This window comes from Chiroxiphia lanceolata, chromosome 25 (genome assembly GCF_009829145.1).
Source record: "Chiroxiphia lanceolata isolate bChiLan1 chromosome 25, bChiLan1.pri, whole genome shotgun sequence".
Taxonomy (NCBI): Eukaryota; Metazoa; Chordata; class Aves; order Passeriformes; family Pipridae; genus Chiroxiphia; species Chiroxiphia lanceolata.
The window spans coordinates 5,326,380-5,352,188 of NC_045661.1; the positions used below are offsets into that span (position 1 = coordinate 5,326,380).

The 25,809-nt window shown below is 51.4% G+C and overlaps 1 protein-coding gene across 2 annotated transcripts; it reads left to right on the forward strand.

Annotated features, from left to right (window-relative positions):
- Window positions 1–599: 599 nt before the first annotated feature.
- Window positions 600–25,554, forward strand: KLHL12 (kelch like family member 12). Of its 2 annotated transcripts, XM_032710738.1 has the most exons (12): window positions 600–692; window positions 912–1,109; window positions 8,103–8,256; window positions 9,043–9,260; window positions 12,105–12,254; window positions 14,026–14,140; window positions 16,644–16,750; window positions 17,657–17,852; window positions 18,561–18,719; window positions 20,241–20,339; window positions 23,253–23,439; window positions 23,984–25,554. In XM_032710738.1, the coding sequence occupies exons 2-12, from the start codon at window positions 924–926 to the stop codon at window positions 24,108–24,110; spliced, it is 1,698 nt and encodes a 565-aa protein (XP_032566629.1). In that variant the 5' UTR covers window positions 600–692; window positions 912–923; the 3' UTR covers window positions 24,111–25,554. The 2 variants fall into 2 exon arrangements, with proteins under 2 accessions (XP_032566629.1, XP_032566628.1); XM_032710737.1 differs by lacking the exon at window positions 600–692 and having other exon boundaries at window positions 885–1,109.
- Window positions 25,555–25,809: the final 255 nt, after the last annotated feature.

Consider the following 25,809-nt stretch of genomic DNA (forward strand, 5'->3'; position numbering starts at 1 on the left):
TTTCCCCAATATCCAACCTAAACCTCCCGGGCTGTAACTTGAGGGCGTTTCCTCTTGTTCCCTGGGAGCACAGCCCGACCCTCCCCTGGTTCCCCCTTCCTGTCAGGGCGTTGCAGAGGGCGAGAAGGTCCCCCCTGAGCCTCCTTTTCTCCAGGTTGAGAAAGCTTTCCCCCGGCCCCCTGAGCCGCTCCCGGTGCTCCAGCCCCTTCCCAGCCCCATTCCCACCGCTGGACACGCTCCAGCCCCTTCCCAGCCCCATTCCCACCGCTGGACACCCCCAGCCCCTTCCCCAGCCCCATTCCCACCGCTGGACACGCTCCAGCCCCTTCCCAGCCCCATTCCCACCGCTGGACACGCTCCAGCCCCTTCCCAGCCCCATTCCCACCGCTGGACACGCTCCAGCCCCTTCCCAGCCCCATTCCCACCGCTGGACACGCTCCAGCCCCTTCCCAGCCCCATTCCCACCGCTGGACACGCTCCAGCCCATCCCTGTCTCTGCGGGTCCCCGCGGGGGCCGCTAGGGGGCGCTGTGGGCGCCCGTTGCCCGGCAACCGCCTTGCACTCCGGGGGGGCGGGCTCGCGGCGCGGCGCGGCGCGATGACGCCATCAGGGCGCGCCGCGTGGGGAGAGGGGAAGGGCGGAGCGGGGGGGGGGCAGGCGAGGTGTGCGGGCCGGGACCTCTCCCTGCGGCGGTGAGTGCGGCCGGGCCGCGTTGGGCTGGGCTTGGCTGGGCTGGGCTGGGTCGCGCCGAGCCGGGCCGCCCCCCCCACAGGCGGGTGTGGCCGCCGCGGGGTCGCGGTGGGCGGTGGCGGGGCGGGGCGGGCGCTGAGGGGCGGGCAGGGCGGGGCGGCAGCGCCCCCTGGCGGCGGCGGGGCGCCCGTGCCATGTGGCCGTGCTGGCTGTGCCCGCAGGTGCCGCGCGCCATGGCCCCCCCCAAGGACATCATGACCAACTCCCACGCCAAGTCCATCCTCAACGCCATGAACGCCCTGCGCAAGAGCAACACGCTCTGCGACGTCACCCTCCGCGTGGAGCACAAGGACTTCCCGGCCCACCGCATCGTCCTGGCCGCCTGCAGCGACTATTTCTGCGCCATGTTCACCAGCGAGGTCGGTGCTGCCGCCGCCGCCGTCCCCCTGGGTGCTCCGTGGGTGGAGGAGGCAGGGCCGCCCGGCGCTCGGGGCTGCCCTCTGGCGAGCTGCTCAGCAGCTGGGCCAGGATCCCCCTCGTGGTGGCCCAGGATCCCCTTGTGGTGATCTTGGGAGTCCCCTGGGTACTCCCCATGGTGGCCCAGGGTGCCCCCATGGTGGATCTTGATCCCCTCCTGGTGGCCCTGGATTCCTCCATGGTGCCCCAAGGTCCCTCCATGGTGGCCCTGGGTCTCTGTGCTTTCCCCCATGGTGCCCCAAGGTCCCTCCATGGTGGCTCTGGGTCTTTCTGGACCCCCCCATGGTGACCCTGGGTATCTCTGGATTCTCCCACAGTGACCCTGGATTTCCCTATGGTGGCTCCAGGTGGCCCCCCATGGTGTCCCTGGGTCTTGCTGGATCCCCCCATGCTGGTCCTGGAGCCCCTCGTGGTGATTCTGGGTCCCCTCATAGTGGCCTCAGAGCCCTTTATCGTGGCCTGGTGTGGAGCTGGAGGTTGTACCTGAATCATGGTGTGCTGGGACCACCCTGTGTCCAGCGAGCCGGCAGACTGAGCTGCCAAACCAGAGGGTTCTGATACATTTACTTGTTTTTCTAGTGGTGATTTGTGGTTTCTGTGGTTCTGGGCATCTTTCCTGCCAAGGGCAGCAGCCCTGGTGCCGAGCTGTGCGAGCAGTGCCCGGGGAATCGCAGTGCAGGGGAGGAGGGGGTTTGACAGCTCCCCTTGGCACTGGGCGAGCAGCAGGTGCCTGCTGGGTTGTGCTGTTGCTCATGCTGTGGAGGTGTCACCTCCAACACTGGGGCTGGGGTGACTGAGCCCCAGATCTGCTGCACCGAGCAGATCCCACCTGAGAGCACCTTGGCTCTGACTGGGAGACTCGCACTACCTGTGTGCTGTTTCCCTGAGTCACTGGCAGGTGCTGTTTGAGCTAAAACTGGCGCTCGTTTGTGCTGTTAAACATCAGATGCTTTGCCTGGCTTTGTCTTTTATAAGTTTGAATCGATCTTTTGTGGCTTTTTCTTATAGAAGATGCTTTCCTTATCCTACCACCTTTCCCATTAGCAGGGAGAAACATTAACAAGTAGCTCGTAGGTCCTAAAGCCCTCCCTGCTAGCCCAGGAGTCCTTGCAGCAGAGAATTATTTTGTTCTTTGTTTTACCCAGCAAAGAAGGCTGTGGCACAGCTCCCTGTGTGCCCACTGCTCTCAGTGCTGTCAGGAAAGCAGGTGTTTCAGTTTTTACAGTCCTGTGCAAAGCAACCAAAAGAAGACATGTGTGGCCTGATCACATACCAATATATTTTTTGGTCCACATCCTCGTGAAATTTGTAAATTCATCAGGTTTATGCTCTTTCTCTGCATAAAGGAAATGTAATTTAAAGCAAAAATTACACAAAGGAAATTCAATCCCTGGAGGCTGAAGTTCTCTGTTCTCCAGTAGCTCCAGGTGCACAGCAGTACAGCAGAGTGTCTCTGCTTCTTCAGGTTTGCCTCCGCATTCCTGTCAGTGCTTTTGACTTCTGGACTTCCTCTAGGCAGTGTGCAGAGATCCAGTCACTCCACGTGCTCCAGAACATTCTTTGTGGCTGCTCACAAAGGCTGAGGGTTGATGTGCTTTGAGTCTGAGCTGAGCTGTGTCTCCTTCCTTCGTTAATTGTTCCTTCATTAATTCCTCGTGTTAATTGTAACATCTTCATTGAGAGATGTAGTCCTTCCTAGGAGTGAAATTCTTCCTTGGAAAGTGGACAACAGGCAGGATCACTCACTCTCTTCCACCACAAACTGCCTTTGCTTTAAGGTTTTTGCTTCTTTTGCTTAGTTTGTATTTCTTCCAAATTTGGGGTTTTTCTGCATGGAAACACTAAAGTGACCAACCTGCCAAGGGGCACACAATTCTGGAGTGTCTGTGGGAGAGCTTCCTTCCAGGGAAGGGCAGTTTGGTAAGCCTCAGAGTGGACCTGCTTCCTGTGTGTCCTGGGGGCTGTGATGGGACAGTGCTTGGGCACTCTCCAGGCGCTTGTGGGTGCAGAGTTTGGCCGTGGCTGGGACTCGAGGGAGCTCAGAGTGCCATGTGGTGTCATGGGCTAACAGTCCATGGCACTTCATCGCTCGCCTCCTGCCAGTCTGGGGACTGCTTGGCTGCTCTGATGTACCAGATTGGGGCTGCACAAGGCTTTGTTCAAAACTGGTCCCAGGGTTATCCCACAGTGTTCCTGGTGTTATGTCCCGGGTTTATGCCCTGGCATTCCTGGTGCCACATCTGTGCATGGCCAGGACAGCACTGAGACTGTCAGAAGACATTGTCATAAAGAGCTGCCTCTGCCCATCCCTGTCTCTCTAGTTTCCTTCCTTCTCTCACTTCTGACTTTAACATTTTAAAAAGTTCTCAGTCTTGCTTGGTATTAATTTCGTCCCATTTTCTGTTCCCATTTTCCAGAACAAGAAGCCACTGATCACCTGATGAACTCAGGCTCTTTACAACACTTTCCTTTGCCCTTGTGCTGAGCAGTGTGGGAGAACTGAAACACCATCAGTTTTACCTACAGAGTTGTTCTTGTAGTAAAAATTGCAGAGCATTTTTAGCTCCCCTGGACCCGGGTTGTGCACTGACATTTGTCTGTGTTTGGTCAAGTTAACATCGCTTGGGATCTCTTAAGAGCTGATTGTTGTCTCCACCTCAGAAACTATTCTATCTTCTCTTGTTGGCTGTGTTCTGGAAACTGAAGGGTTCTTGTCCCCTAGAAGGTGGAGAAATACTATTCTGAAAATAAACAACTGCTGTTTCCAGGTTCTTACATGGTCAATGTCACTGCACTCTGGAGCGAAGTGAGCCACATCTTAGCACTGTCATGCCAGCATTTCTCTTCCCCTGCAAGTAAGAAGAAATTGGGGTTTATTCCAGTGTACTTTTGTGTATCTGCATTAGTATAGGCAAAAATGGGAAGTGGCCTTGGGTAAGAACGTAGTTCAAAATTGTAGGCCTTTTGTCCTGCAGAGTGAGTTGCATGATTGTCGTGGTTGAGCCCCAGCCAGCACCCAAACCCTTCACAGCCACTCACTCCCCCACCAGGGAGGGAGTTGGAAGGGTAAAAGCTGGAAAACTGATGGGTTGAGATAAAGACAATTTAACATGGAAAGCAAAGGCAGCACATGGAAGCAAAGCAAACCCAGGAATCCACTCCCTGCTTCCCATGGGCAGGCAGGTGTTCAGCCACCTCCAGGAGAGCAGGGCCCCCTCACGTGCCATGGTGACTTGGGAAGACAAACACCATCACTCCAAACATACCCCCTGATTTCTTCTTCCCCCACTTAATACACTGAGCATGATGTCCTGTGGTCTGGAACATCCCTTTGGTCAGTTTGGGCCATCTGTCCTGGCTCTGTCTCCTCCCAGCCTCCCATGCACCCCCAGCCCCCTCACCAGTATGAAAAGCAGAAAAGGCCTTGGCTCTCTGTGATCACTGCTCAGCAATAACAAAAACATCTCCATTATCATCCCTGTGTTCAGCACAAATCCAGACCACAGCCCCATGCCAGCCCCTGGGAAGGACATTAACTCTGCCCCAGCCAAACCCAGCACAATGACTTGTGGATGGAATAGAAGACAGCAACACTGTGTTTCACAACAGAGCTTTGATCTGCAGCCCCTGCCTTAAGGCTTTCAGCAACTTGGTCATCCTGGGATAAAACTCCTGAGGCCTCAAAGTGACTCTCCTTGATTGTGGAAATGTGTCTTCCTGGATGCTGCAGTTGATTTTGGGATCTGTACTGCTGCACGCTTTTTATAATGTTAGAAATGTGTTTGTAGGAGGGAGGCTCAATCCCTCACTGCTTTACTCCCTGCTGGTGAGCAGAGCTCTGATATTAAACAACAAGGGGGGAAACTGCTCTGAAATTCCAACAGCAGAGATGCAGAGATGTGTCTGGTGCCACTGAACACCTGAGAGAGGAAAGCCTGTGTGTTGATTAGCACTGTATGACCATAACTTTGCATTCTGAGTCCAAATACGGGGCAGCATTGATGAACAAGGACTGTCTGTGTCCCAGCAGCCCAGCACTGAGCACTGCAGGCAGTTCTCTAATGCTGCACACACAGGCTTGAGCTCAGCTCAGGGTCCTCGTGGGATGAAAAGTCTCCAAGGCTGAGAGAATTGGGGTTGTTCAGTCTGGAGAAAAGAAGGCACCAGAGTGTCCTAATTGTGACCTTTCAGTACTTGAAGGGAGCCAACAAGAAAGATGGAGAGAGACCATTTCCAAGGGTCTGAAGTGACAGGACAGGGGGGAATGGCTTCCCACTGACAGAGAGGGTCCATGGGAGGTCCCTTCCAACCCAAACCATTCTATGTTCAGAATCAAGTTGTCTCCACCCTGAGATCCTTCTTTAAGGTATGATGTTAGGATCCCAATTCTGCATCACATACATTATGTGAAGTTACTTGAAATACTTCCTTCCTTCCTTCCTTCCTACCAGGCATCCTTAGCATGTGAGTAAACTGTAAGCAAAATAACAACCCGGTAGTGGAACGTAGCAGAAATATAAAGGAAGCAGGAAGTGATCATCTCTGTGGTTTAGTGTTGTCCCCATGGTTTGTGTCGTGGTCAGCAGAATAGAGAGTATGTGCATGCCTGATTACTGAATACTGGTTGTGAGTCAGGAGCTTCTTTACCAGCTCCAGGCTGATGTGTGAAGAACTGATGCTTACAAGTACCAGGAGGTCTGGTGGTCTTGTAACCTCCTGTCAACAGAAGTTTGTAACTTCTTTTTTTCTAAATACGTGTGGTCTGTGTCTCTATTTGTGTATTGGAATCATCTGAACATCTTGTCTGATCAGTTCTGACCTTTGGTGACATCTGTGTCCTTTGTGCTACCAAACAGCTTAGTCTTGTTTTCAGAATGTTTTCTCTGACCCAAAGCAGGAATTGGTTTTAGCTTCTGAATGCAATGCCTGGCCTGTCACACAGCAGGTCAGACAAGGTAATTTGCTGTTCCTTCCTGACTCTGAAAGTCATAAAGTTTATTCACTGAGTCAACAGGCTTGAAAGGCCTCTTCCCTCAAATTACTTCTAGGTTCACCATTACCTCCTGTGCTTCTCTCCTCTGCTGCAAGTGTATCTCTGCATCACAGACAGGGCTCAGTCCCAGCAGACATCCCTTCCCTTCTCTGCTGTGCCAGCGAGTGCCTCTGCAGGAGCAGCTTTCACTGCTCTTTTCTATACTTCTGTATCACCTCCTTTTTCCCCAGCTGTGGCAAATTCAAAGCCCAGTGATCATGCTTCGATCATGCTTTCTGCTTCCTGAGTCTCTGCCCAACTGGCTGTACCAGCTCTGGGCTCATTCCTGGCAAGAGAAGCCGTGGGCTTTCATCTGCTCACTCTGGTGCTTCAGAAGTCAGGTTGGTTTTGCAGCATGTGGCAGGGAGATCATCGTCTGCTGAGGTCCAGCCATGCTGCCGAGCTGGCAGCGACGTGCAGGCTGTGATTGCTGAGCCCACCTGCTGTTCCACTGCTCAGGAACCATCAGGTGCTGTGCCAGCAGCTCTGTGGTGGAGGCACTGAATCACAAAGCTGATGCTTTGTGAAATATAATCTCAGTTTTGTGCAAATTTGGTGGATTCACAGAATTTGTTGTTCCCAAAGATTGACCGTTGAGAGGATAACATTCCTTGGAAAAAATAGTTTTCCAAAGTGAATCATAGAGGTGATAAAATAGTCAGGGGACAAAGTCTGGATTGTGTAAGTGCATATATTGTCATTTTACTTTCAAATATTTAAGATAAACCCACATTTAACCTTAACTTTCTGGCCTATGGTCATTCTTTTTAGGAACCTTCACCATAAGCTTGCAGAATGGATGAGGAGTTGACCAGTTTAGAAAGCTTTTTACTTGATTTGGTTTTAGAGCAGAGTGGTGATGATGTCCAGGTGTTAGGAAGGAAAATTACATGTTGGTAGAATTGCCTTGTTAACTTTTAGAGCTGGACGTGCTTCAGTGATCTCAGACCTGGGGGAGGTTACCAAAACTTGGGCAGAAGGATGTGCTACTGATAGTGGGCACAGAGATGCCAAATTTCCGGGCCACAAGGACACTTGGCAGAACCCCCAAGATAAGGACGAAACTAAGAAAGCCAACTCAGCAACTGTATTGAAATCAGCTCCAAGTGGGTAGGAGGTAATTTTGGCAGAGGCAGATCCTGACTACCAACCCATGGACCACCAACTCCAGAAACACCACCTCCCATCTCCCCTCTACCCTGTTCTCCCACCTCAAAGGAAGAGAAAGACTGAGAATGGGACTAATTAGCATAAGAAACAAGGGAATCATTAACCAATAGAACATACAATGTTATTAATAAGAGAACTAGGTAATTTGTAGCCAATGAGCATAATTGCCTTTGTTTGCTAAAATGTATAAATAGTGAACAGTTTTGTGCTGGCATTGGGGATTGGCCACCCGGCCCCCCTTTCTGCACAGAACTGAAATAAATCAAATACCTCAGCTCTGGATGTGGATTGGCCTCTTGCACACTGGGTGACAGAACCTGTTTGGGGATAACAGTGAGAACTGCAGGGTGTTACACACATCCAGCCCAGAGAGGAATTCCCCTGGACTGTTCCTTGGAGTAAAGGCTGGAGTTACTGCTTGGAGGAGAGGGTTTAGTTGTCTTACACAGATGGCACATGTAATCTCTGCTCACTCTGATCTCAGCTGGCAGGTTTTACAGTGCAGCGTGACTGTCCTCCTGATCCATAATGAACTTTATCTTACTCATCCTGTAAGTGAATTCTGTAGGGAAATTCCCTCCTCCTTCTTATTCTTTCAGTGAGCCCAAAAACAGAAAGGACAAATCTCTATTGAAACCTCTCTGACAGGTCTCACTTTCAAACCTGCTGAGTGTTGTGGGATTTCTGATCACATTACTAAAAAATATAGCTGTGTGTCCCTTCTAATTTGCAGCTCTCGGAGAAAGATAAACCCTGTGTGGATATCCAGGGCCTGACAGCCTCCACCATGGAAATCCTGCTGGACTTTGTATATACAGAAACTGTGCATGTGACAGTAGAAAACGTCCAAGAACTGCTCCCAGCAGCATGTCTGCTTCAGCTGAAAGGTAATTCAAGGAGCAGCACATATGGCATAGTTGCTGCTATTTAGATATTTGGTTCATGTGACCCTCTGTGAATGGAAGAGAAATTGGGGGAGGAATTATATTTATGAGTAGTTACGTCAAACTCCTGTTTCCTTGTGCTCTGTGGTCTTGTTGGTAGAGGAACTGACTTGGGTGCAAAAAAAGATGATAAAACAGGTTATTGTTCCGTGCTTTGGGCTACTGTATAGGACTGTTCCCAAGAGGCATTGTGGGCTGTAGCACATAAATGTTACAGCTCAGTCAAATTATTATAATAGGCAAATCCTAGATGTCATTTGACCTGCCATCACAGGTCAATACCAAACTGCTTGATGTCATTGCATGTGCACCTGTGGAGCTATTCCGGGCAACTATCCCAAATCCCAGGCAGCTTACCCAAAAATTACCATAGAAAACCTAGAAATTTGGTAGTCATATCCACTAGCAGATACATTTATGGTTTATAATCCATGAAAGTGAGTACAACTCGCATTGGAGTCTTTTCCTAGTATCAGATTGATGTTATTTTTTCATTTAAATAGAACAGCCAGAGCTCAAACCAGCCCAGGCACATTGTCTGTCTGGCTGCCACTGAGTGTCCTTCACCTGCTCCAAAGCCATACCTGCATGTCTGTGTTTCTGTAGTATTTCTTGTTATTTGAGTTGGGTTTTCATTATTGTTTAGAAGTTTCTTCTTTGAAGCCCTTTCCAAAGCAGTGGATTGACAGTAAGCCTGCAGCGCTCATTCACCCCTCCAATTTTCCGTAGGTGTGAAACAAGCTTGCTGTGAGTTTCTAGAAAGCCAGCTGGATCCATCAAATTGTTTGGGCATTCGGGATTTTGCTGAGACACACAATTGTGTGGATTTAATGCAAGCTGCAGAGGTCTTCAGCCAGAAACATTTTCCAGAGGTGGTTCAGCATGAAGAGTTTATCCTTTTAAATCAAGAAGAGGTTGAAAAGCTCATCAAGTGTGATGAAATTCAGGTAAAACCTGAAAAGTACCATTACTGTGCAAAGCGTTGAAGTAAAACGTTGAAACCAGTCAGTAGTTGGTCCATACTCCTGGGATGGACTTCTCACACAGTTCCTAATTTGAAATAAAATTCTCAAGAAGTTCTAATTTCTTTTGCTAATTTGTAATTGATCGATAACATGTAGTTTCTCTGTAAGAATTTATTGTCACACAAGTGTTTCTTGCCAGTTAATCACAGTGAGTTCCCTCTGCAGAGTTCTTGGTGCTTTGTTCCCTCCTTTCCCTGAAGAAAAGTTGTCTCAATCCCTACATTTTAGAAATACCCCCAAGCTTTAACTGGTGTTTGCCTGCTGCTCAGCAGCACAAGGAATGCCTGTGTCATCCCTGGGATGGTGCAGGGAGGTCTGACTCTGCAGGGAGTTAGTTCCCAAATTTAAGTTCCATCAAGGTGGGTTTCTGGAGGGTTTGCTTTTTGACTGGAACACATCAAATACGTTTTTCCAACTTCTCTATGAATAAGTTCAACATTCCCTGGTAATGAGGGCGGGGCATGATTATTTATTGAGGTGGATTTTGTCAAGAGCTGATGTTCACTGTAGTTGATGGGCTTGAAGTAATCCCTGCTCAGTTGGTGCATACACTGAAAGTGTATGCAATTGTTGGTGCATACACTGAAAGTGGCCTTCAGCCACACTGACATCCTCTTGCTAATGAGGCTGCTTGAGAAAGAGCACGTGAGACAGCAGTGAACAACTGGGCTCCAGCTGGGATCAGCAGAGGGATCAGCAGCAGAGAAGGCTGGGTGTGTTTGGTGTTTGACAAGCTGCAGCTTAATGCTGTGGGGGCTGAGCTGGTGTGGACTGTGGTGATCCTGACAGCAGCTTCAGGCAGGAACCAGGAAATAATGGGGAATTGCAGAATGAGCCAGGCCTGCGGAGTGACATTCCTTGTGGATTGGAAGGGCTGGTTCAGGCCTTGCAGGAGGCAGTGGGGTGTGCATGCACTGTCATACCTTAAGAAGATGTGACCAGCAGGGTGAGGGAGGGGATCCTGCCCCTCTTCTCTGTCCTTGTGAAACCTCAGCTGGAGCACTGTGTCCAGGTCTGGGATCCTCAGCACAAGAAAGTACCTGTTAGAGCAGGTCCAGAGGGGACCATGGAGATGTTCTGAGGGATGGAGCCCTTCTGCTCTCGAGACAGGGTGGGAGAGCTGGGGATGTTCAGCCTGGAGAAGGGAAGACTCCACGGAGATCTTAGAGCCCCTTCCAGTGTCTGAAGGGGGCTTATAAGAAGAAGGAAGAGTAACTTTTTCAAGGCCAGGCTGGACAGGGCTTGGAGCAACCTGGTCTAGTGGAAGGTGTCCCTGCCCATGGCAGGGGGTGGAACAAGATGAGCTTTAAGGTCCCTTCCAACTGAAATCTTTCTGGAATAAGGAACAAATCTCTCAAATCTCTCTTGCTGTGCCAGCATAGAGGTGCTGTGTGGAATGAGAGTGTGCTGAGGGAGCACCCTCAGAAAATCCCCAGGTTGTTCAAGAAGTACCATGGCAGGTCCTCACTGTGGTGCTGCATTTAGTGTTATTCATCATTTATCAGAGGACAAATTATTTAATGAACAACAAAACTGTTAAATATATCTGAGGACATTCAGTTCAGGAGGGAATAAATCAATGCAGGATTATTGCATTTAAGGAGGAGGTGGGGGGAATTGAAAACAATACAGTGCTCTGCTCTCCTTTTGTGAGCTGTAATTGTCCTTTCCCTGTATTTCCAATAGAAAGAGGCTGTTCCAAATTACACTGTAACAAATATAAATCAATGGCTTGGAAGAATGGCCTTACATAATTAACCTCTGTGACTCCCTGCTTCAGAACATTCTGCCTGACAGCTTCAAACTGGACTTCAAAGGGGACCAGTCATAGACTGGTGGGAAGGCTCAGTCCTCTCATCACAGGCTCTCCTTTTATCTTCATATTTAGTCTCAGTTAACAGATTTTGTGATAATAAATTCATATCTGATTTGCTTTTGTGTTGGATGGTCTGATAGATGTGCTAAAACAAAACCAAGCCTAAATTATATATTACAGAGATTTTTACAGTTCTTTTGCTTTTGGTAATCGTAGATATCTACAGCACCTGAGGTTCTCTAACAGTATCAAATTTAGATAGTTTAGTCAGTGTAATCTCTGAAAGTGGTGTTAGCATCAGCATGTGCTGGTCCTAAATGGAGACAGAAATAAACTCCTGATAAAATAAAATAAACAGTAGAAATAAACAGTAACATTCATGCCCTGGGGTTCTCCACTCTGAAATCCAATCATTTGTAGTTTCTGAAAGGTGGATTGAAATAAAAAAATCCCTTGAATGTAGCTGGTCTGGCTGGGGTGTTCGAAGGGCAGTGCATGGGCACAGGGCTGCTGGGGACTAAGCCAGTTGCTGCTCTGTGCGAAGGAAACAGGCTTCTGATATCTGTTCTCTATAATGACTCTTTGTGTTTTGCAGGACCGCAGCTCCTGCTCCACAGAGAATTTGGGGAGCTGCCCTGTGAGTTCCTGCAGGTCAGTGAGTGGCAGCTCCAGGCTCTGCCATACCACTCACTGCTCTGGCACTTGAACTGCCCATTGTTGATCTCAGCTGTAGGGACATAAACAAATGCAGGTTCAAGGAAAAGAAAGTGAGGGAATTTCATGGTGCCTGTAATTACAGCTCGTGGGGATTTCCCTAACAGACCCGTAGCTGCAGTTTCCCACTCCCTTGGTCGCTGTGGAGCAGCGTCAGCAGCCTGGGTGTTCTCTGCTCCGTGGTGGTAGCTCCGCTGTTATCCTGCAGTCTGTCAGGATGTTCCTCCTCCTTCCAGGTGGACTCTGAAGAGCCAGTGTTCGAGGCAGTTATAAACTGGGTGAAGCACTCCAAGAAGGACCGGGAGGCGTCGCTGCCGGAGCTGCTGCAGTACGTGCGGATGCCGCTGCTCACCCCCCGCTACATCACAGACGTCATTGACACCGAGGTACGGGCACAGCTGGGAGCAGGGCATGTCAGTGCATGTCCCTGCTTGGGCTCCTGCTGTCCACCAGAACATGGGCAAAGCTCTTTCTCTGTGGATGCTGTTCGATGCTGACGTTGTGGAGCTGTCCCTGCTCAGGTGCAGTGCCGCTGTCACACTGAGCAGTGGTTTGCTGTGCCCTCAGCCACAGCATCCCGCTCTGCAGCCAGAGAGTGCCCTGTCCAGAGCCATTAGTCAGCTGTCTCTGCTGATATATGCAGCACCTTTCTGTTGTCATCCGTTATAACCTCCAACAAGTGCTTTCTGCCTTCATTCCTGAGCACTGGCAGCTCCCCTTCCCGAGGCTGAAGGTTGCTGGCATTGATCTCAGAGAACACATGGCTCCTCAGAAGGTGTCTGAGGTACAGATGGCCAACATGTACCTCTGAGGACAGCGGCTGTGTGGACCCAGGACCAACACACGGGCGAGAGCCATGGCTAACACTGCTGCTTTGTGTGCTGGGATGCTGCAGTGGCAACCCAAAATGGGGATGATGATAACAGATAATTAAGCTTTTCAGTGGAAGTTTAATTCCAAACACGAAGGGATGCTGACCCCAGGCAAGGTTTGAAAGGAAGGCCCAGAGAAGTTCAAACCAGCCTTCAGCTTAGACAGTGATGGGAGGTACTCAGGGGTTACTGGCCCTTGTCACCTGACAGATGCTGAGTGGTGAATGATGGACACTTCTCTACGTCAAGAAAAGACTGGTTTAGCAACAGTCATCTTGGATGGGATGGATTATGGATGTTCTTAAACCAGGGCAGCCAATGGGCAACTAGGTTGTGCCAGAGCTGAAGGGCTTGGTCTACTTCAAACTGAAATTGAAGTTAATGGGAAAGGTCTGGTACCAAAACTGGTACCAAAAGAGTCTGTTCCCAATCCAGCCTGAGATGGTGTATGCAAGCTCTCAGCTCCCTGAGAGTGAATGCAGAGGGTGCCCTCTCCAGTCTGGCAGTGCCACATGCTGGTGGGACATCCTCAGCCTGGGGTGATGTGGAAAGTGGAGTATTGGCCCTCTGTGGGTTTTGAACACTCTGGCTGCCTTGCACAAAGACCAAGAACCTGTACAAATAAATCTGAGCTTATGGAAGCAGCACATACACCAAACAGCCAAGGGCAACCGAGTGCTGAGCATTCAGGGGAGGTTGGTCCAGGCCCTCAGCCAGGGAGGGGAATTACAAGGCACTGTGCAAGGAGATGAGGCTGTTCTTTGGGTGAAGTGCCCCCCACTCAAACAAGACCTCACTGCTTCTGCTGCCTCTCCACAGCTCCATGTTCCCTGTGCACAGGGGTGGGGGCAGTAGATCAGCTAAGATGCTTCATCGTGCTCTGCTCCCTGTTGCTTCTCTGATGGCAGGTGCAGGCTGAGTCATGTGGGGCAGATCAAGGCAAACTGCTTTCCAGTGTGATTTCACTGCCAGTTCCCCTTCTCAGACATACTTCTGCTGGCTTAAACGTAGCAGAAGTGGCTTTTCCAGAGTTTTCCAGTACAGTCGTTTTCCTTATGGAACCTGCAGTGCCAGACAGTGAGAATCAAGCCACATCTTCTCAGCTGCACTCTGGTCTTCAGTTGCCTTTGCATTTCCCTGCATGCAGTGTTTGTATCAGGACACTGCAGCCTGCACACAAGTCCTTTTCATGCTGTCTGAGCTGATAAGAGTTGGCTTTAGGACACTTCTTCTGAGGTTTCCTAAAATACAGTGCATGTACCAGTGACTCATGTTTCCCCCCCAGCCTTTTATACGCTGCAGCCTCCAGTGCAGAGACCTCGTAGATGAAGCCAAGAAATTCCACCTTCGGCCCGAGCTCCGGAGCCAGATGCAAGGACCCAGGACACGAGCACGTCTGGGTGAGCAGCAGAGGGAAGGACAGTGAGAGGGGGGCCAGGGCACTGGCAGGTGTTGTGTTAGACACCTTGTCTAGTGCCTCGAAATTGTGCTGATGGGCACGAGCAGTAACTCGTCATCCCATGGTCCCCAGTGGGACAGAGAGGTGACTGGAGCAGAGGACAGAGGGGCCTTTTTTTCAGAGCATGATTGCTTAGTGCCAGTTGATTGCCTTTAATCCCAGGCCCTTGCTCTGACCATAAAACCAGTTTCCTGAGTTGCTGGTTCCTGCAGATATGTTTGACCTGTATGCAGCTGTCCAAGAAGTGTGGGAAGAGTTTCTTCCTGTCTGAAAACACAGCTGTCAGTGTCCAGAGAGAGCTGTGAGGTGAGTGACAGCTGCCTTACAGTGCCAGCAAGTTTCCACAGGGAATTGGAGAGGGGAAGGCACAAGGAGGGAAATGGAAAGGTCCCTCTTTCCCTTCATAGGTGCTTTTTTTTTTCTCCCTAGCCTTGCTAAGGCAATAAATGATGATTTCTTCCTTTATTTCAGTAACTCCTACCAAGCACAGTCACCGAATTGTTGGGAAAATGCTTGGCTTAGGGCTGTGAGTGCTCAAGAGCAATATAAACAGTAGGAATGACCTACAGAAGAAGGAAAAATATTTTACTGGCATCTGTCAGACTGTCTGTGCCATGCCTGTATCCCAGTGCACTCACATCAGTGCCAGCATGGACCACTCTTCCTGCAAGGAACCCTCCCTGGGTGCTCTCCAGTGCTGCTGCAGGTGTGGTGGAGGGGGACCCCAAAATCCCCTCGTGACCTGTTTTAGGGGATAGAAAGCAGTTTACCCATGAAGGGAAGAAGGCAAACTAGGTTTGTCAGAGACACATTGATCAAACTTTTCTGGCCTACAGGGAACGTTGTTATGCTGCTCCAGCATAGTCCAGGCCACAGCACATTTTTGTGGGAATTCCTACACCAGTTTCAGTGACCTGCACTTCAGCTCAGCCTGTCATTTGCATCAGCCTTCCAATATCTGATGGGGCCTACAAGGAAGCCAGAGAGGGACTCTTCATCAGGAACTGTAGTGATAGGACAATGGGGAATGGCTTCACACTGAAAGAGGGGAATACAGAAGAAATTCTTCCCCAGGAAGGTGGCAAGGCCTTGGCACAGGTTGCCCAGAGAAGCTGTGGCTGCCCTGGGAGCGTCCAAGGCCAGGTTGGACGGAGCTTGGAGCAACCTGGGCTAGTGAAAGGTGTCCCTGCCCATGGCATGGGGTGGGATGACATGAGCTTTAAAGTTCCTTCCAACCCAAACCATTCTGTGATTCTGTGATTTTAGAAAGACACATTTCCTTTTGCTCTTAGGTGAAATGCTTCACCTGATAAAAAGACATCACAAAACTGTTTAATTGTACAGGTTAAAACTGAACCAAAGGTTCAGCCCTACCTGTTTTAAATTATTCCATACCATCTGATAGCAACAATGTGTCACTTATAAACTGTGATCAAGTTGTGTATTAACTTTGCATGAGAGGAACTGAAGTAATTGCACTTTTAGCTGTCTTACTGGACAGGAGGCTTTCCAAGGTATTGAAGCTCTTTTGTGAATCCTTCCCAGTTATTTTTTATAATTATTCTTCATCTTTTGCTTTGTGACAGAGAGGGTCTTGTTAAATGTTTGCTGCTTGGTGCTCAGTCCTTCTGCAATGAAAAGCTGGACAGTCCTAAACTCTAGTGATAAAGTCCTGTTCCAGAAAGAGCCCGAGGGGCCCAGGGGATACTCAGCTGTTCTACCCTCCTTCCAGGCAGTAGGTACAAGGGAGGTTAAAGCCCTCCAGGTCACAGCTGTTATTTAACAACCATGGAGGAAATAAGAAAAATTCAGAGACCATCTGAGAGAAAAGAAAGTAGAGGGAAGGCAACTTTGAAATAAAATACACAAGATTTAAGAAACAATTCCTGAGAAAATACTTAATTAATTTTCCAAGCTTCAGACAGCCTGACTTGTTTCTCAGTTAGGTGGTGAACAAAGTCCCCAAAATCAGGTGGGGATGTTACTTGCAGCTCAGGGGAGGCCTTGTGTTGTGAGGTGGCTGCAGGGAAGCAGGCATTCTCCTCCAGATTCTAGGGGGTGGTGAGAGGTTTGGGAAAAACAGTGGAGAGAACACAAAAGGAGATGGAAAGGAGCCAGCTTCAGCACCTAATTGAGCTGGCTTGTCTTCTCAAAGTGCCTCTGATGTTAGGAGGAACAGGTCTCCAGCAGCCAGCTCCTGACCCCTCCGTCAGCCATCCTGCCATGCACCCTGAAGAGTTTCTCCCTCCTCCTCCCCACTGAGCACAGAGGGAGTCCAGTGCCTGGAGCCAGGTTATGTCCCTGCTCCAGAGCCGTGACGGAAACAGGGATTTAGATGCAGCTTTGCACCAGGGAAGGCTCAGTGTTTCTTGAGGTTGTTCCCCTGAGGTGACCCTTTGGCTGTGCAGGGATTGACTTGGCCTTGCTCTCCCGCTCTGCCCCAGGAGCTAACGAAGTGCTGCTCGTGATCGGCGGCTTCGGCAGCCAACAGTCCCCCATCGATGTGGTGGAGAAATACGACCCCAAGACCCAGGAGTGGAGTTTCCTGCCGGTAAGGGACTGGTTTTGACCACCACTGGGCTGACCAGGCTGTGAGCAAACACTGATTCTGCAGCATCAGCTGGATAACAATCCTCTTTGGGCTGTCCTGTGCAATCTGCTGAGGATTTCTGACAGAAATTCTTTATAGAGATTTACATGGTGAATGCTGAAACCACTTCAGCTTGCAGTGTGACTGAGTGAGAGGGGGTTGTCGTAGTCTTGATCAGCTGAGCCTGCAGAGACCCACATCTTGGTTGTGGGAGTGAGAACTATCGTGTTTCTTAGTGAAGGGGTGTTAAGCTTTAAGGTTAGTGATGATAATTGGAATGTCAATAGGAACAGTGTAATCAGTGCAGCCTTCAGGCTGCTGCATGATCCTGCTGTTTGCAGTGTTTTGGAGCATAAAGAGAGAATTTCTGCACTGAGGAGTATTTCAACCCAAATTAAAATCACCTTTCTCTGTGTGAAATGGTGGAGAACTGGTTCTTCTTTAATATCATCAATCAGGGCAAACCGAGTACCACCTGGTGTCCCAAAATTCTGATCTTTTTTGGAGGCTAAAAGCTTCATCAGGTATTCTGAGTCTCCACATTTTCCCATTACCAGTGCCCGCAGGAGCCAGTGGGAGGCACACAAAAGTCCCAGATGCATCAAAGATTCTGTAGCAGCATAAGATAAATGACTTTTAATGCTAAATATTTGAGTGCAAAGAGACGTGGCCCTGAGGAAGGAGCACAGCAGAGAGAGTACGGGCAAGGGAAGGCAGACACAGTCCTTTAAATCCATAGTGCTGCCTGCTCTGGGGCAGAGGGCCATTTCCCAAGGGGGCAGCAGAAGAGGGTGGGAGAGCAGTGTTGGTCTCCGTGCACCAGTGTTGTTTCCTGTCTTTGACCTCTCTTTTCCCCTTCTGTCCCAGAGCATCACCCGTAAGAGGCGATACGTCGCCACCGTGTCCCTCCATGACCGGATCTATGTGATCGGGGGGTACGACGGGCGCTCTCGGCTCAGCTCCGTGGAGTGCCTGGATTACACGTCGGACGAGGACGGCATCTGGTACTCCGTGGCTCCCATGAACGTACGGCGAGGGCTGGCGGGAGCCACGACCCTTGGAGGTGCGTCCTGGTAGCTGCCAGGGCAGAACAGCCCGTTCAGCTCTTGCCCTGAGCTGGTGTGTGCAGAGTGGGCTGGCTCTGGGGGAGGAGGGGAGATGGAGACTCTGCCTTCTCACCAGTGGGCTGCAGAAATGGAAAACTTGCCCACATATCCTGAGAGGAGCTCTGCCTCCGCTGCATTCCTACGGCGTGTATCTGTGCCCTGAGGGAAAGGGGCTCTGGGAGGGATTATGGAGTAGGAAGTTCTGAGGGTGTTGACAGTGTTGGGCAACACTGAGCACAGGGCACCAAGTACAGCTGTGATCATCCAGCACTGGAGAGACTGGAGCATGTGCAGGGAAGGAGTGAGGGCCTTGGGGAGATGCTGACTTGAGGCTCATGATGGGCAGGGTTTGGGTTTGGGCATGGCAGTGTTTCAGTGGTTCTGCAGCACAAAAAAAATAACTGGGTTTGCGTGTTCTCTTTCATCCAACAGCAAGAAGCAGATTTAAGGGCCAGATGGGTTTTGTGTTTGTTTGTTGGCCTGTGAGCCCAACAGTGAGCCAGGCTGAGGAGCCTGAGTTCATCTTGGCTCCCAGTGTGCCAAGGTCTGTCGTTCTGGGGTTTGCAGTCCATGCTGTAGTTTTTCTTAATCTGTGAGGGCCCTCGTGCTCCATGTGCATGGTTGACTCTTGACTTGCTGGGTCCCACCTCCGTCCCTCATTGCAGACATGATCTACGTTTCGGGTGGGTTCGACGGAAGCCGCCGTCACACCAGTATGGAGCGCTACGACCCCAACATTGACCAGTGGAGTATGCTGGGAGACATGCAGACAGCACGGGAGGGAGCAGGGCTTGTGGTAGCCAACGGAGTGATCTACTGCCTGGGTAGGTACCTCAGGACCTCTGGGAGTTCTGCAAATCCTGGCTTTTTACCAAAGTGACCACGCGGGTGCTGCCTGGGGAGCACCAACCTGTCACGTCCAGGTTAGAAGAGATTTAACCTCACTGCCCTGGGCACTCCCAGCTGTGTCAGTGAATGCTGCCTGTTCTCACTGTTCCCATCACAATGGCTTGGACTGGAGCTGCCATATAACTCCAGGAAATGCTGCAAGGTGCAAATTATACAGCTGGGGCTGTTCAGCCTGGAGAAGAGGAGGCTCAGGGGAGACCTCATCACTCTACAGCTCCCTGACAGGAGGGGGGAGCCAGGTGGGGGTTGGTCTCTTTTCCCAGGCATCTGTCAGCAAGACAAGAGGGCATGGTCTTAAGCTGTGCCAGGGGAGGTTTAGGTTGGATATTAGAAAGAATTTCTTTACAGAGAGGATAATCAGACATGGGAATGGGCTGCCCAGGGAAGTGGTGGATTCTCCATCCCTGGAGGTGTTTAAGACAAGACTGGATGTGGCATCAGTGCCATGGGCTGGGAACCACAGTGGTAGTGGATCAAGGGTTGGACTTGATGATCTCAGAGGTCCCTTCCAACCCAGCTGATTTTATGATTCTATGATTCTATACAGTGTACACACTACCTTTGAGGGATGGCTGAAGTGTGGAGGATGAGCAGTGCCACCTGAGGCTTGCATGGCCTAAGCAGTGGCTAAATGCCCAGAGATGCAGCAGGTAGCCAAGGGACAGAGGGTGCACCTGCACCACCCAAAACAATGGTGGCCGTAGTGCTCCAGAAATGTATCGTGGGCTGTGTGTTCTCCAGCTCCTTTCTGTTGCACTCGTTTCAGTTTCAGAGCCCCACACCAGCTGTGAATGCAGTGAGAGTGCCAGAGGGCAAAGCACTCTGGAATTTGTTCTGTAGGTCACCTTCTGGGCCCCAGAAAAGACAGACCCAGCATTGCACCCACATCTGTTGCAGTCCCATTCCTGGGGACTCACAGATTTCATACACCAGACACTGGTTTCATAGACCCGCTGAATGGTTTGGGTTGGAAGGAACCTTACAGCTCACCTCGTCCCAGCTCCCTGCTATGGGCAGGGTCACCTTCCCTTAGACCAGGTTGCTCCAAGCCCTCTCCAACCTGGCTTTGAATCTGACCATAAACCCACCTAGTTTATGGGTTTCACTTCCCCCACACAAATTCCTCTTCCTCATGCTGTTCCCCTGGGCAGATGGCAGCATGTTACTCCTTTGCTGAAGCTGCACCTGAGCCAGTGCACTGCTGGGAGCTGCACATCTGCAGAGCAGTGCCAGCAGTGGCCTCAGCGTGCTCAGAGGCAGCTCAGGGCAGCACAGGGCTGGTTGTGCTGGTTTGAGGCTGTGATGCCCTCCCACATGGCCCCACGCAGAGCAGGGGCAGAGCTGGCTGCAGGAGCCTCTGTCCTGCCAGGGTGAGCTGTGCTGATGGCAGCACCACATTCTCAGCCCCAGGGTTTGCTCCTGTGCTTTTCTTTCAGGTGGCTACGATGGGCTGAACATCCTGAATTCTGTAGAGAGGTATGACCCCCACACTGGACACTGGACAAATGTCACTCCAATGGCCACCAAGCGCTCAGGTAAGAGCCCACAATGCCTTGAGTCAATGTGTTTCCTGCTGCACTGAGGTAGCTGTCACTGCTGGTGTGTTCTGCTGCCCTGGAGGATGCTCTGGCCTCAGTGGGTGGTTTGGCTTTGAGAAGGAATGGTTTTAGGTGCTGAATTCCCAAAACAAATACTAATTTTCACAGCCTCCATCCCATGCTAAGGTATGTATGAGGAATGTGGGGAGGGGGTTATAGGTTACAGGGAAGGAGAGGAAGTCCTGTGTGACTTCCAAAACTGGGAGCAGTGCTTGGCTTGGAGAAGAGCCCAGAAGGCACAAACTACAGACTGTAGTACGAGATCAGTGCTCCTCAGCTGCACAGAACATGGTGAAGGCAGGAGTGCCCTGTCAGGCTGCTCCTTCACCTCTGCTCTGCTCTGGGACATGCAAGGCCTCAGCTCCCAGTGCAGCAGGAACACAGAGAGCAGCACTGCCAGAGCAGTGTTACACTCCAGTGGTGTTGACTCGAAACGTGATGCTGTCACACAGTAATTATCCCCCACCAGCTCTTCACTTGCCTCTTCTGCTTGGAGTTCTATCTGACCTTTAGGTTGGCAGTTGTATCTAGGAGAAAAATATAGTTTAAATCCTACTTTTGGAGTATCTATCTGTCTAAGCTCTCCTTCATTTCTCAGAGGAGTTCCAGTGGGGTTCCTGCAGCTCCTGTGTGCTCAGGTCCTGGCTCTCTGCTCTCACCCTGTGCCTCAGGCCTCCTGCACTGCCCTCCACGCCGTGCAGGTGAACAGCCCTGTGTGCAGGGACAGGATGCTCAGTGCCTCCACAGCTGGGTGGTTCCCAGTGTGGTAGTTCTGTGCTTACAGACCCTCTTTCAAATCCCTTTTTGAAGTTGCTTTTTCTCTGCTTCTTTCAGTTACTGCCCCTCACAGTCAGCCTGGGTAGCACTGGCTCCATGTGATCTCTGTGCAGTGTTCCTGCTTAGGGACAAGTGCTGGGTACTCACTAAAACTGGGCTCTGCTCCAAAAACATTTCAGCTTTCTTGTGCCTGCAGTGGCATTCACCAAAACCCCAAGCTTTAAATATTTACTCCTGTGACAGGGCTATTCCTGTTAAGTCTGGGTTTATCTGCCAAAAACGGTTTTGATTTAGGAGTTGGGTGCTTTTCCACATCCAGGAAGACCCCACATAAAACACGGGCTAAAATCCACAGATTTTCCTGCATCAGAGGCACCATGTGAGACTGACCCAGAGATCTCTAGGAAGCTTGAGGATGAGATGCTTTCCCCAAGGGGTCTGCTGTGGACACCAGAGAAGACTGACTTTGGGCAAGACCAAAAGCAGAGTTCAAGGGAAAAGCCTTCCACAATAGGCATTTCCCAGGTCCATGCTTGCTTCCCACAGGATTTGGAGGCTTTGGCAGCAGTGCCTTGGCCTGCAGCATGAGCTCCTTGGTGCCATGACTGAGCAGGAACATGGTGAGGCTCTTGACTCCAGCACTGGCTCAGCTGCTTCTTTCCTTGATGCTGTCACCTGGAGCACCAAGATCTCTGAAATGGGGGTATGCCCACAGACCTTTTTTAGCCCAGGTTTTTGTGCTGCCACTCTGGAACTAACACTCCTAATTACTAGTAGCTTAGGTACAAGTTTTGCTTGCCACCTTCATCCTAGTATCAGGTCAGTCCATCCTGGTGACCTTGGACCCTGTAAGACTTCTTTTGCCCCCCAAAAAAACTTTCTAGGGTTTTCTGTGAGCAGGTCTTTGAATTCCAAAACCAGGACTAAAAGTAATCTTGGCTTTATTCACAAAGATTGTCTCCTCCTTTTTTCTCTTCACCTCTCAGAACAGATTCTGGAGGGAGGCCACCCCTCAGATTCCTGGCCATATTGCATTGCTGGACCTGACTTCCCTGATTAAACTTTGGTTTGGTCCCTTCAGCCAAAGTCCTTCTCACCAAAGCTCTCAGAGAACCCACTGGGCCAGCCTGGTCATTCCCAGCTGTCCCGGTGCTCTCAGCAAGGACAGGGAAAGTGAGGGTACATTCAGTGGAACAGAAAGTCTCTTATACCCTGTTTGTAAAGAAACAGATCTGTGCCCTAGAGCTGCAGGGTAGCTGGCTGGTTTCCTTGAGGATGCTCATTAGTGCAGTAGTTCCATGTTGGTGGTAACAGCCTGGCAGGGCTGACTCTGCTCCAAGGTGGAGCTCAGAACAGCAGCAGCCCTTGGCAGGAGCTCCCAAGGCCATCAAGGGCATTGTACCCTCACTGTGTCCTTTACCTGAACAGGGCTGCTGAGGAGGAACCGAGGCTGGCAGGGGGGTTATTTCCTGCTGGTTTCATAAGTTCCTGTCAGGCCAGGCTGCTTTCTCTGTGAGAACAGCTGTTCAGACAGATGCTCTGGCCACCTCTGCCTCGGCGACGGTGTAGGAACCAGTTTTCATTTCCCTGCCTTCCAGAGGAGCAGTGTCAGGCAAATCCCTCCTCCAGCTTCACATGGAGCAGTGTCACTCTCCTGGCTGTGGCCTGGAGCTGGGTGATACCAGGGAGCCAGAAACACCAGAGGAACCTGTGTCTGTGCCAATCGCCCTAGCTGGCTACCTGCCAGCAGAGCGAGCCTGGTGCTGCTCTGTTCACACACCTGTGTCAGGTGTCAGCCCGGGGGAACCTCTCTGCTGCTGTGCTGCCCAGTGACCACATGCCAGAGAGTCAGCAGTGTTTGGTGGAGTGACATGTTTTCACCTATCGTATTGGAGACAACAACAACAGAAGACACAGTTATCAGCTCTTTTGGGGGAGATATGAGGATAACAAAATGTCCTGTGAAGAGGGAGGAGCTGACCAGCTGACTGTTCAGCCTGTAAGAGCGAGCCCGGGGCACGGTGCTGCCGGTGTCACTCCTGGGTGTGACTGTGCCACCACCTCTCTCCCCAGGGGCTGGAGTGGCTCTGCTCAACGACCACATTTATGTGGTCGGCGGGTTCGACGGGACAGCACATCTCTCCTCGGTGGAAGCCTACAACATCCGCACCGATTCCTGGACAACGGTAACGAGCATGACCACGCCCCGCTGCTACGTGGGGGCCACGGTGCTGCGGGGCCGGCTGTACGCCATCGCTGGGTAAGCACTGCTGGCCTGCACGGCCCGGCCTGCAGCTCTGGGTGCTGGAACGGGGGAGCTGAGGGGACACAGCCTGCAGCTCTGGGTGCTGGAACAGGGGAGCTGAGGGGACACAGCCTGCAGCTCTGGGTGCTGGAACGGGGGAGCTGAGGGGACACAGCCTGCAGCTCTGGGTGCTGGAACAAGGGAGCTGAGAGGACACAGCCTGCAGCTCTGGGTGCTGGAACAAGGGAGCTGAGAGGACACAGCCTGCAGCTCTGGGTGCTGGAACGGGGGAGCTGAGGGGACACAGCGGCTGCCCTATCTCAGCTGGCTGCTCCTCACACTGGTATTTCAAGAGGGGACGGCCCACAGGGTCACTGTGCCCAACCAGGGCCCAGGCAGGCGGGAGAGCAGCAGCAGACAGCAAAGGCAGCCTCATGCAGGCATTCCATTCTGGGCTGTTCCTGCTGTGCACAGCTGTCCAGCCTCCCAGGAAGGGCTCTGAATGCCTCAGCCTCTTCCTCCAATGCCATCCTTCACCTGTGACTTTCTGTCCTGGCAGATACGATGGCAACTCACTGCTGAGCAGCATCGAGTGCTACGATCCCATCATTGACAACTGGGAAGTGGTCACCTCCCTGGGGATGCAGCGCTGCGACGCAGGAGTCTGCGTCCTTCGGGAGAAGTGATCAGGAGGGAACTCACAAAGAAGAACATTCTAAAAAGTCTCGGCTGGAGGAAGAGTCCCAAGTGATTTGCAGTGACTGTTCTTGAGAGTTGTGGATGCTGTGGGAATAGGCACCAGAAGAGCAGCTTTCTGTGCTGCTTGTGACTAGAGCATGTGCATAACCGTGTGATCTCAGCAGTCATTTGAAATCAGGGGCTCTATGGGAAGCTGGAGGAAAGGGGTGAGTGGGTCATGAGAAGCTGCACTCTCTGCTGTTCCTGTGGCTTAGTCTATGGGCAGAGCAGAGATGCCCCAGCCTGGCCTCAGCCAGCCTGGTGAGCCCTCCCAAGGACATGTACATACCACTGGGTCGCCTCTTCAGCCACCACAGGACCCCGCGGGTCCTCGGGTCACTCTCAGCCACGTGGATGTGTGAGGGTGAATCCAGCTGCTCTTGTGTTCCAGCTTCAAATCATCATGTACATACTGAATGTTCAAACGTGCTCCTTGAGCACACATGGGTGCAGAGCCAGATTGGGTGAGCGTGTGTGAGGAGGGGCTGCAGTGTCGCTGTGTCTGCAGGTTCCTCCCAGGGCTGCACACAAAAGGAGTCACAGGTTAAAGCTGTCAACTACTGAGACCCAGAAGCCTGAGGCCGCAGGGGCAGAAGGCAGGGGGGAAGCTCACTGCCTGCTGCAGAAGTAGGGCTGCAGTCTTTGTGCTCTTGATCAGGTGCTCAGCAAGGTTCTTCACATCGTACTTCCCTCAAGAAGCTTGAGAGCCCCAGCTGCAAAGCGCTGCCATCTGTGGCAGCAGGAGCCCTGCTGTGCCTTTGCTCCCACCCTGCAGGGAGGTCACCTGAGCTGAGGCCATGAGAGTAGGGACACAGTGGCTGCTGCCCACCAAGGTCTTGCTGGAGAGTGACTGGGGTTCATCCCTGGACACACCTGAGTCCAGCACACCCACGGCAGCCTTTCACTCAAGTTCATTGTGTTGGTTTTCCTTTTATCTAGGATTTTTCTGCTTCCGGGGCTGTTCTGGAGTAACATCCACGATTCCGTTTCGCCCTTTGTTCTCAGCTCTTTATTTCCCTGCCCACATCCTCTGACACTTGCTATCCCTCGCCTGCCCCACGAGCCCAAGTGAGGGCTCCATCGCTGGCTCCCTGGAGCACTCCCTGCTCAGCATGTGTCCTGCCTCGCTGTGTTCCTGGGAGCACAGGCTCCCCTCTGCCATCAGCTTGGCCCCACAGTGCCTGGGCTCTGTGTAGTGCTGCTCGTTGAGCTTCCTGCTGACTCCTTGCTTGGGGACAGGGTGGGATCAGGGACGTGGTAGCATGACTTATGCACTTTCAGCCAACGCTCTGAACCTTCTGCGTTTGTTTCTATCACACAAGTGTTCTGTGGTTTTGTTTCCTATGTTTATTTTCTAATGAAAGTATAAAGAATAAAATATTTCCTGAGCCAGTGGGAGTTTAGCTTCTGTTCTCTACCTTCCAGACCTTTGCCTAACTATCGTGTGGAGGGTTTGTGCAAACCCTGTGTTAGACCAGGCAGCCACCTTCAGCTGTGTCTCTGCCCTGCAGTTTCAGCCTGGTGGTAAAAAACAGCTGCTCCAGCTGTGAGATCCACAGCACAGAGACCAGCCAGGCCTGGAGGACTGGCTAATGGGGGGATTTGTTGCAAGGTCCGTTGGAGAAGAGCACAGCAGCAGAGATAAGG